At 45.5% G+C, this 9,796-nt stretch overlaps 1 protein-coding gene across 1 annotated transcript; it reads right to left on the bottom strand.

Annotated features, from left to right (window-relative positions):
* Window positions 1-7,065: 7,065 nt before the first annotated feature.
* Window positions 7,066-8,057, bottom strand: LOC102433988 (olfactory receptor 2A5). Its single transcript, XM_006094756.1, has one exon. The coding sequence runs from the start codon at window positions 8,029-8,031 to the stop codon at window positions 7,099-7,101; it is 933 nt and encodes a 310-aa protein (XP_006094818.1). The 5' UTR covers window positions 8,032-8,057; the 3' UTR covers window positions 7,066-7,098.
* Window positions 8,058-9,796: the final 1,739 nt, after the last annotated feature.

The raw sequence follows: 9,796 nt of genomic DNA, 5'->3' as shown, positions 1-9,796 counted from the left end.
TGCTACATAAGGCATTGTCATATTTATTTGTACTCTACTGCATTCTTTTACTGAAAGAACATAACGGATCAAAACGTTATTTTGGAAGTTTCATTTCAATTAATCATGCAACTTACAAACTGATTTGTTTACTACAGTGTGATTCCTGACTTGCTGGGTTTATGAAACAAATTTGGAAAAACTGAGCATAGTTATCAAGTTTGGAGAACAAGTCCCCCTGTGCTGTGACCCTACATAACCATGGTGAGGAGAAACACACATTTAGAAACACCAAAGTGCATACCAGTCAATCCATAAATACTAGCACCTATCCACTTTCCTTTTCTTTTTATATTATTGGTTACCTACAGAATATCAGAAAATCAGAAACCTGACAGATAGGTGACAAAATTAGGAGCCAACTAATCCTGTGAAAACAATAGTTTAGGACATAGTTTTCTATGTTTGTCATCATCTGATCATCCTATATAATAAAAGGTTAATATGCAAATTGTCCCCTCCACTGGGAGTTTGACCGGGAGTTCAACCAGGGGGCGGGGCCGGCCAGTCAACCACCTGCAGCCCCACCCCTGACCAGCCCCACCCCCAATTCCCCCCCACCCTGATTGGGGGAGGGGCTGGCTGGCCAACTACCCACGGCCCCTCCCCCTGGCTGGCCAGACCCCAAATTCGTGCACTGGGCCTCTAGTCAATTATAAAAAGTATAAAATTAGAACTAAGTCATTAAATATAAATGCTTCGGGTACCAAACAGACTTTAACCTAATGCATCCTCTCAAAATGACATGTTTTCTATGGCATATCAAGATGAAATTCCTTTAATGTGTGAAAAAACTTCTAAAAGTGGTCAGAGTAAAGCATAAACATACATGAAACATAAATGTATACAAAGGAAAATGACATACACAACACAGTCAGCTCTTAATTGCAATAAATATGTTCTCAGATATTTACATTACCTGTCAGCACTGGGCATTTTCTGTAACCACAGATCTTATTTCAACTGCATTTATAACTCATAGGGGCCCAGTGCACGAATTTGTGCACCTTGAAAGGAACTGTGGTGGGCACAAGGGGGGGTCTCAGCCCATCCTCTGTGCCCGAACCTGGCCCCTCCCATCTCTGCTCCCGTTCCTCTGTCTGCCAGTAGCCCCACTCTCACCACCACCACTCTGATGCGCTGATGGTGTCGGCTCCACTTGCACTCACTGAAGATGAAGATGCGGCGCCAGCAGTGGGTGCTAGCAGTGGCTGCTGGCCCCAATTGCCCCTTGGAAGCAGGGGAAGGTGGAGAAGCCCTGAGGGGCAATCAGGGCCATTAGCCACCACTCCCACCCCTGATGGCACTGAGCAATCAGGACCAGTGCCAGGCACCAGCAACGGGTGCAAGTGGTGGCTCCAGCACCAGCAGCAGGTGTGAGTGCTGCACGGGACCATGGCGCGTGGAAGCAAAGAATTTTCAGTAACCACCAGAGGCTTGCCCCAATGACAGCGACCAGCACCCCGCCTTGGTCTGGCACCCCTACTCACCTGCTCCATCATCCCACCGCGGCCGACACCCACCATGTTCCGCACTCTGCCACCTGCTGCCGATGCCCACCATGTTCCGTGCGCGCCCCTTGGTGGTCAGCACACATCATAGTGACAGGTTGTCCCGTTGTTCTGCTGTTCAGTCTATTTTCATATTAGGGTTTTATATATAAAGATAGTTATAGAAAGGGCTATTAAAATTCATATATACTTTCTACTTGAAAGTAAAATAAGTAAAAATCAACACATTGATCATTTAAACAACTTCCAAAGCAAGTTACCATAAATTTGGTTTTCAAGTTTTTGGTTTTAATTGATGTAATAAATATTCAACTCAAGGATGAACGGATATGCAGAAAGTCATATAATTGATGGAAAATAATTGGAAATTGTCATTAATTGTGTTTTTGGGGTAATTGTGTGTTAAAAGGTCAAAAGTTCAATATTTTACTTGAAATCTTGAAAAATAAGAAGCTGAATTTGTTAGAGATTATTAAGCACAGCCCAAGACACAGACACTTCAGCTGACAGACACCTGAGTTCTCATTATGAGAAGTATGATCTATTGGAGATTTTTTCTACACTTTTGACCCCTCCATATTGTTCAATTGCATTTTCTCTAACTCTGTGTTCCTTGAGCCATATTTTTATTTTTCACACATTTCTCAGATTTTTAAAAAGAAAACTGGGTGTTTTGGATAATAGGTATGAGGACTCCTTTTCCTGGGAAGAAATATTCCCCCTTACAAAAGTTGAAATTGGCATCTGCAGAACTAAGTTTCTGCGAAGTGAAGAAAGGACCTACCTTCCAAGAAGGGGTGCCGGGGATGCAGCACCCAGTCAGGTCAGGCTCTGTGTCCACTCCTCCGACACCTTTGCCCCTGGCGGTGAGGCTGGTGGCTATGGAGAAAGAGCACCCAATTCCAGACCGCACAGGGACACTGGGGAGGTGCCTGTAGGAGGTGGCCATGTCCGGTGGGATCTGGCGGCTCCAGCAGGGCTCTGACCCGGTGGCTAGATGAGGTGAGGTCTGGGGATGGGGCCTCCAAGTTCTGGCCCAATCCCTGCATTGTGGGCCATCAAATGCTAAACACCTGCCACCCACCATGGAGGCCCTAGGTGCTGGGAAGCTCAGAGTAGTTGGCCAGTCATTCAGGCCCCACCCCTTGCCCTTTGACCTCTCTCTTCCAGAGCTGGCCATGAGTGCGCACCTTTCTAGGTGAGGAGTCAGGGAGACATCAGGAAGCTCCTGAGTCAAGGCATGTCAGAGCACGCTGGGCAGGAGAGGAGCAGGAAGGAGGGAGACATTCCCCCAGTGTCCTGCTCTATTCTAAGCTGTTTGGAACACAAGTGGCCCTCCATGGGCAACTTACTCTATAAACTTCACCCGGTGGTTTTCCCTGTCATCTGAAAAGATGCCCAGCCTGGCAGGGTCCACCCTGCTACTCAAGCACCTGCCCTGGGTTCCATCTGGATTCTGAACCTTTATCATCAGGCCATTTATATCCAGTCCATGGATATAAATCAGACCATGGGCTCCCCTTATGGGGATGCTCCCCTTATGGGGATCCTCCCATCCAAGACCTGGAAGGACCCTCCAAAGAGGCCCCTGCTATTTGTTCCTCATTTCATCATGTTTGGACACTCGAGAACCATCCACATCCCTCTTCTAGGGAGCAGATTTTCTCTCCCACATTCACCACCTGAGCAGGTAGTCAAGGTTGTGAAGCTGGAACCATTCCACTTCTTTGCCCAAACAAGATGGAGGGGAAGATCCAACAAGAACCAAGAGGATCACATGGAGACCAATGGACAGGACAATGGGAACAGCCCCACAGCAGTGGGGATCTACCACCCACATCTAGGACCCTGGACACCAACAGTCTCCAGTTCCCACAAGTGCAGTCCTGGGCCCTTGGACCTGCATCCCTAGCACCCACAAGACAACTTGTGTGAGGTCACCCAGAAGTCTCCCATGGGCTCCTCCTCCGAAGGCCAGTGGTCACAAGCTCACAACCCTGCAGGAGATGTCCTCCCTCCTCTTAAGCCTGATTCAGAAGCAGCAGTGTTCTCTGACCAACCCCATGCTGCTCCAGGCTGCCCTGCGATACACAAGGGAAATGCCGGGTGAAGACCATAGTCCGGCTTGACAGGTTCACTGACTTTGGTTAAAGAGATGCACCATGAAAAGCCTTCAGACCTCTCACCAAGGAGCAAGTCTCCACAGGACTCTTCCTGCAGGAAGCCCTGTAAACACAAAGCGTCCATGCCACTGCCACCACTCTGTGGGATGGAGGTGAGCTGCCCCCATCTCCTAAGCTTCCTTGTCTTGCTGTGGACAGAAACCTGGGCACCTTGGAGAACACTGAGTGTTAGTGGAACAAGATCATGGAGACAAAAACTGAGATCTAGGCTGACTGCAGTGCCACACAGCCTGTCCCTTCTTTGTCTCCTCCAGAAACCTGCCCCTGGCCACTCAAACTTGGCAGGTCCCTGCCACCACCAATGTGGCTGTGCTATTTGTGCCACCCCAGAACCTGTTAATCCCCCACCTTCTCTGACACCACATATTGATCAAGAAATAAGAGGCACAGTCCCCCATCTCCTCTTGCTGCTCACAATGAGCCTCTCAATTCTAATTGCATTCCGGAATTCCACTTCATGAGAATGCAGTCCCTGCTTTTCCTATATAATAAAAGGCAAATCGACCAAACAGTGGAATGACCGGTCGCTATGACACTCATTGACCATCAGAGGGCAGACGCTCAATGCAGGAGCTGCCCCTGGTGGTCAGTGTGCTCCCACAGGGGGAGTGCTGCTCAGCCAGAAGCCCTGAGCTGGGCCATGGCTGGTGAGCTCAGTGGCAGTGGCGGGAGCCTCTCCTGCCTCCGCAGCAGTGCTAAGGATGTCTGACTGACGGTTTAGGCCCGCTCCCCGGGGAGCGGGCCCAAACCGTCATTAGGACATCTCCTGAGGGCTCCCAGACTGTGAGAGGGCACAGGCTGGGCTGAAGAACCCCCCCCCCCCAAGTGCACAAATTTCGTGCACCGGGCCTCTAGTTTATTTATAACCACAAGATCTCCTATTTCTGACATTCCCACACCTCCTAGGACCTCAACCTTCTTCTTCCAGCCCCACTCTTGTGAAAATGAATTTCTGACACAAATAGGTATAGATTCTTACCCTATTTTTGTCTTAGCTACCTCTGTTCCAGTTTTGCCTAAGATAAACCCCAAGATTGGGGAGGCTTACATATGTTTAGAAGCTGTGGCATAATACAGATATGAATGCAAAATAGGATGCCCCTTAATTTGAGCCAGTGCTGGGTTCCTGCTTTCCTTTAATCCCATCAGCCTAGAGCACTGGTGAGGTCCATCCTAGGTCCATATACAGGTGAGGCAGGGAAGCTTCCAGAGATTCCTCAGAAAGGAAAAGAAAACAAATGTATAAACTTGATGATGGGCAAAGGATCAGAATCCTAGGTAAGATGAGATGCTGAGAACAGCATGGTGTCTTACTCAGATTGCCTCCTTTAGGGCAGTGCAGAGTGGCGTGGAAAAGGAGTTGTTACTAGGCATGATTTAGGCCACTCAGGTGAGAGTTTCTGCTCTGATCAAGAGAAGTAATGTTTCTCCAATGACAGGCTGGATAGCAGACGTGTTCTTTGTGGTGTTAATGCTTTGACCAGAATAATATAAACTCTTTTTTTGTTTCTTCCACTCTGTCATGTGGATGCCAATGCTAAGCCAGGTTGAGTTAAAATCTGTGATATTTTGGGAAGAAAGCAAACAAGCAGTGTGGGTTTGAAATAAGTATGATGATGTTAAACCCCCAGCTAGGTCCTATTACTGACTGTGTGGTGAAGGCCAAATTACTAAATCACTGTGAAAGTTTGCTTCCTTGTCTATGAAAGGACGAAAATAGGTGAAGACAAAGAACATATATGCATAGCCCGTGGACACTGACAACAGTGTGGTGGTGGCCAGAGGGAGGGGAGCTGGGACTGGATGGAGGTGGGTAAGGGGGAGTTGGGATGTGGAACATCTGTAATAGTGTCAACAATAAAAAAGGAATAATGTTGATTTCACAGTGTTACTGGTGAAATGTAAATAGGGTAATTGGGAAATATCCCACAGAATCCTCAGGATAAAAAAAATGCATTCTTTTTTTGTTTCTCATCTCTTTGAAAACAGTGACCCATGTTGAAAGATATATATATATATATATATATATATATATATATATATATAGTCATAAAACAATATTCATAAGCAGTATTTGGACTCGTGCTAAATAAACTCTAATTAGGAGTATACCTCCAAAACAAAAGAAGTCATAAGAGCAAAATATAATTTATTAGAATTCTAAAACTCAAATATTAAAACAGTTAATAGAATTTCCTCATATACTCAAACATTTCCTGCAGTTTAATAACAAAATAGAGTTGGGGTTTTTTTGTGTTTTTTTTTTTTTTCAGTCCTCACCATTTCTCAGACCTACTGGAGGCTATAATTAGTGGTACCAGTTACCTTCACAGAAGCTTGGTCTTTTAGGCCCATTCTTTGTCAAGTATTTTTGAACTGACATAATAAGAGGAATGCCATCCCTAATTTTCCTAATGGGCTCTTCTAAAAATATTCTAAATTCAAACCTATGGCTTATGTTTTGTGTGAGAGAAATTATCCTATATTTTCTTCTTCCTCTTCTTTTGTAGGGTTTTAACCTTAACACAAGATATACATATTTTTGAGAAAATAACAATTTCTCTAGGTATAGTTAAAAAGCCTGTTTGTTTCTTTCTAACTTTCAAATGGGGCACTCGATAATTCCATAGTGCTTTTTGTTACACTTAGAGCCAATATGAATTGCTTTATTCAAATTGTTTGTATACCGGGGCAAGGGGGCTCAGAGCAAGGTTTGTGGTTTTCTGGGGCTGGAAATGTCTTGATTCCATGAAGATAAAAAGACTAATGGCCAGAGATAAAATATATTTCCCAAATGAGCTAATGAATGAAACTTTTTGAGAACTGAGAGGAAAACAGGAGGGTGGAGGGGAAAGCTTCCCTTTTGCTTCCTAATTTCATGGGAGAAGAAAGATATGAAGTGATAATGGTATATGAGAAAATTCAGATGAAAAAATAAATCCAAAGAAAGCAGATAATATACTATCACATATATGATACACTTGAATGACACATGATAAAACAAGAATAGAGAGGAAGAGAATTCAGAAGACACCATTTAGGAATCTAAAAGGAGATTAGAGAGAACAAATCCTCAGCAGAAGAGAAACCGCATCTCAGATTGTGCTGGGAATTTGCTGTAGGAGTCCGTGGCTCTCTGGCCCTGTGCTTACCCACTTTGTGACTTGTCTCAGAGTCTGTGCACTCTGTCACTTTCTACTTATGCTCCATGTTCTGGACAGTACACCACGTTAAGGATAGAATCTGATGAATATATATTCTTGAGAGCAGAAATCTAAGACATGAGATTTTTGAATATTCACAGCCGTTCCCCCAGATCTCACAGAGAACAAATCTTCCACCTTCAGGCCTCTCCCTGGCATCCCTCACACTGCTCTCGGTTTCCACTTCACTCTCTTCAGGGCACCCTTGATTTCTGCGTTCCTCAGGCTGTAGATCAGTGGGTTCAGCATAGGGTTGAAAAGGCTATAAAACAGGGAAAGGATCTTCTGCTGCTCTTCAGGATGGTAGGATTTGGGGGCCATGTATATGACGATGGCACTGCCAAAGAAGAGACCAACCACACAGAGGTGGGAGGAGCAGGTGGAGAAGGCCTTTCTGCGACCCTCTCCAGACTGGATCCTCAGGATGGCAACGAGGATGCGTGTGTAGGACACCAGCACCAAGCTGAGGGGCCCCACTAAGATAAATACAGAAGCAGCAAAGATGACAACCTGGTTGAGCCTAGTGTCAGCGCAGGCCAGCCTGAGGACGGACAGGATCTCACAGAAGAAGTGGTTGATTTCCTGAGGCCCACAGAAGGGCAGCCTCAGGATGAGAACCACATGGACCAGAGCCAGGAGGAAACCACATGTCCAGGAAGTGGCAGCCAGGACTGTGCATACTCTCCAGCTCATGATGACAGGGTAATGGAGGGGGTGGCAGATGGCCACATACCGATCATAGGACATCATTACCAAGAGGAGACACTCAGTGTGAGCAAAAGCCATGTATAAAAAGGTCTGCATTATGCATGGGACAAAGGAGATAGTTTTTTCCTTGTTCAGAAGGTTTTCCAGCATCTTTGGGACATTGTTTGAAGCATATGAAATATCAACAATGGCCAGGTGTGAGAGAAAGAAGTACATGGGGGTGTGCAGTCGGGAGTCCAGCCAGATGAGCCCCAGGATGACTGTGTTGCCCAGCAGGGTGAAAGCGTAGAACAGAGAGAAGAGCACAAAGAGGAGCAGCTGCGTGTTTGGGCTGAGCAGGAATCCCAGGAGAATGAATTCTGTGACCCATGTCTGATTTTCCATCATGCCCTGGCGACTGTGCCTCTGTGGGTCACTGCAGTATGCTGTGGGCTGAGGAACAAATGCAGATCTGGATTAGTTATTACACAGAAAGAGGGCATTTACGGTGCCCACTGTGTGCTGACTCAGCTAGCAATCTCTTTCAGGGTCATTACATCAGATCCTTTTATCCACATGAAAGTAGAAATACAATCTGTTCAGGTAACTAGTCTAAATGGGCACAAGGTATCATGTACTGTTTCCATTTCTAAAGAATTTTATTAACTTTGATTGCAAGATCCACATTTTTACCATCCTGATGGCAGCCACAGAATAAATCATTTTCCAGAATGCCTAATCATTTTATTTTTTAGAAAGGCCCATTGCCATATTCTCATGTAGTTTTACTTCCTAATTTATTTAGATTTTTAATTCTGTTCCCATTTTTTCCTCCTCATTTGATTTTCTCTTATTATATAATGTGTGCGGAGTATATTGCCCATTGCAGGTGCTCAATAAATGATCAGGAGCAAATATATGAATTAATGAATTAGGGAATGAGATTTACAAATACAATTTCAAAGAGGTCCGTTTTCCTCTGTATTCACTAGATTTAGGGCTTTAGTAAATGTTGGCAGTAAGTTTTTTACTTCCTGATGCTATGCAGGAAAATCTAGCTGTCTCCTTTCTGGGCAACAAGCAGAGCAACATCACTAATCTGTCCAGTGTTCATAGAGTCAATTCATGGTACAGGGTCAGGGCGAGTGGTTATCTATGTAAAGAGTTAACAGTATAACATTACCCCCTCCTACCCCACCCTAGCCTCTTATAGGGCTTCTCCCCTGCTTCTGAGTAGATACTGTTTCTGGGCCCACTGCATTTGAATAGTGCCCAGTACATTTGTTGGATGGATGGATGGATGAAAGACAATACATTCCACCAACCATATGGCCATAGGGAGAACCAAAAGGGAAAACCTAAGATATTCCATAGAAGTGTACACCTACTACCTGACAATTCATGGCATTCAAGAGCATTCATTCTCAATGGGCAACGTATAACCCCAGATCTGCAAATTCCAGCCCTGCCTTAAGCCCAGAAAGCTGCCTGCCCATAAGTTGACCCTGTACCTCCCATTTAGTTTGCTGATTTCTGGAGCCCTTCCTTCCTCCAGACCCCAGCTTCTGTAAATTACCACACTTTGCAAAAGGCCCTTTACTCACTGCGGCACCAGCCTTATCTCAGAGATACTAGATTTAGAGGAAACTGCACAGAAGTGAGGAGAGATTTTGCAGGTCGGAGCTGAGGATCTTGCTCCCTCCAACAGTCGTGGAAAGAGGATCTTGGCAGGTGCAGGAGTTGTCCCAGTTCTCTTTTTTTATAGCAAAGGTGGATATTTATTGAAGAACAAGTACAGACTCCCACGTGGGGAGAAGGAAAGAGTCCCACAGAATGGACTCCCATGTGGGGAGGGGGCAAAGGCTTCCACTGACTCCCTCTGTCCCTGTTCTCCTGACGCAGGCGAATGCAGGGATAGGCTGGCTCACTGTGAGCACAGCTGTAAAGGTTTTACAGTGAGGTCATCGCCACCCAAGCTCTCCTAGAGTGTTCCTGAGGGGCCCCGAGAGAGATGAGACAAGGTCACAAAAGATACAGACACCATCTCTACCAGGAAAACCAGAAGTTGTTTGTCTTTCTCTCTCTCTGGGCCCTGGGGATGGATGTTTGGAAGAAAAGGAGCAGGTATTATTGACTTAATACCCAGCTGGATCCATATACATGAAACTTGTAT

The sequence above is a fragment of the Myotis lucifugus genome, unplaced genomic scaffold (genome assembly GCF_000147115.1).
Source record: "Myotis lucifugus unplaced genomic scaffold, Myoluc2.0 scaffold_141, whole genome shotgun sequence".
Taxonomy (NCBI): domain Eukaryota; kingdom Metazoa; phylum Chordata; class Mammalia; order Chiroptera; family Vespertilionidae; genus Myotis; species Myotis lucifugus.
This window is presented reverse-complemented; position numbering and strand designations above follow the sequence as displayed.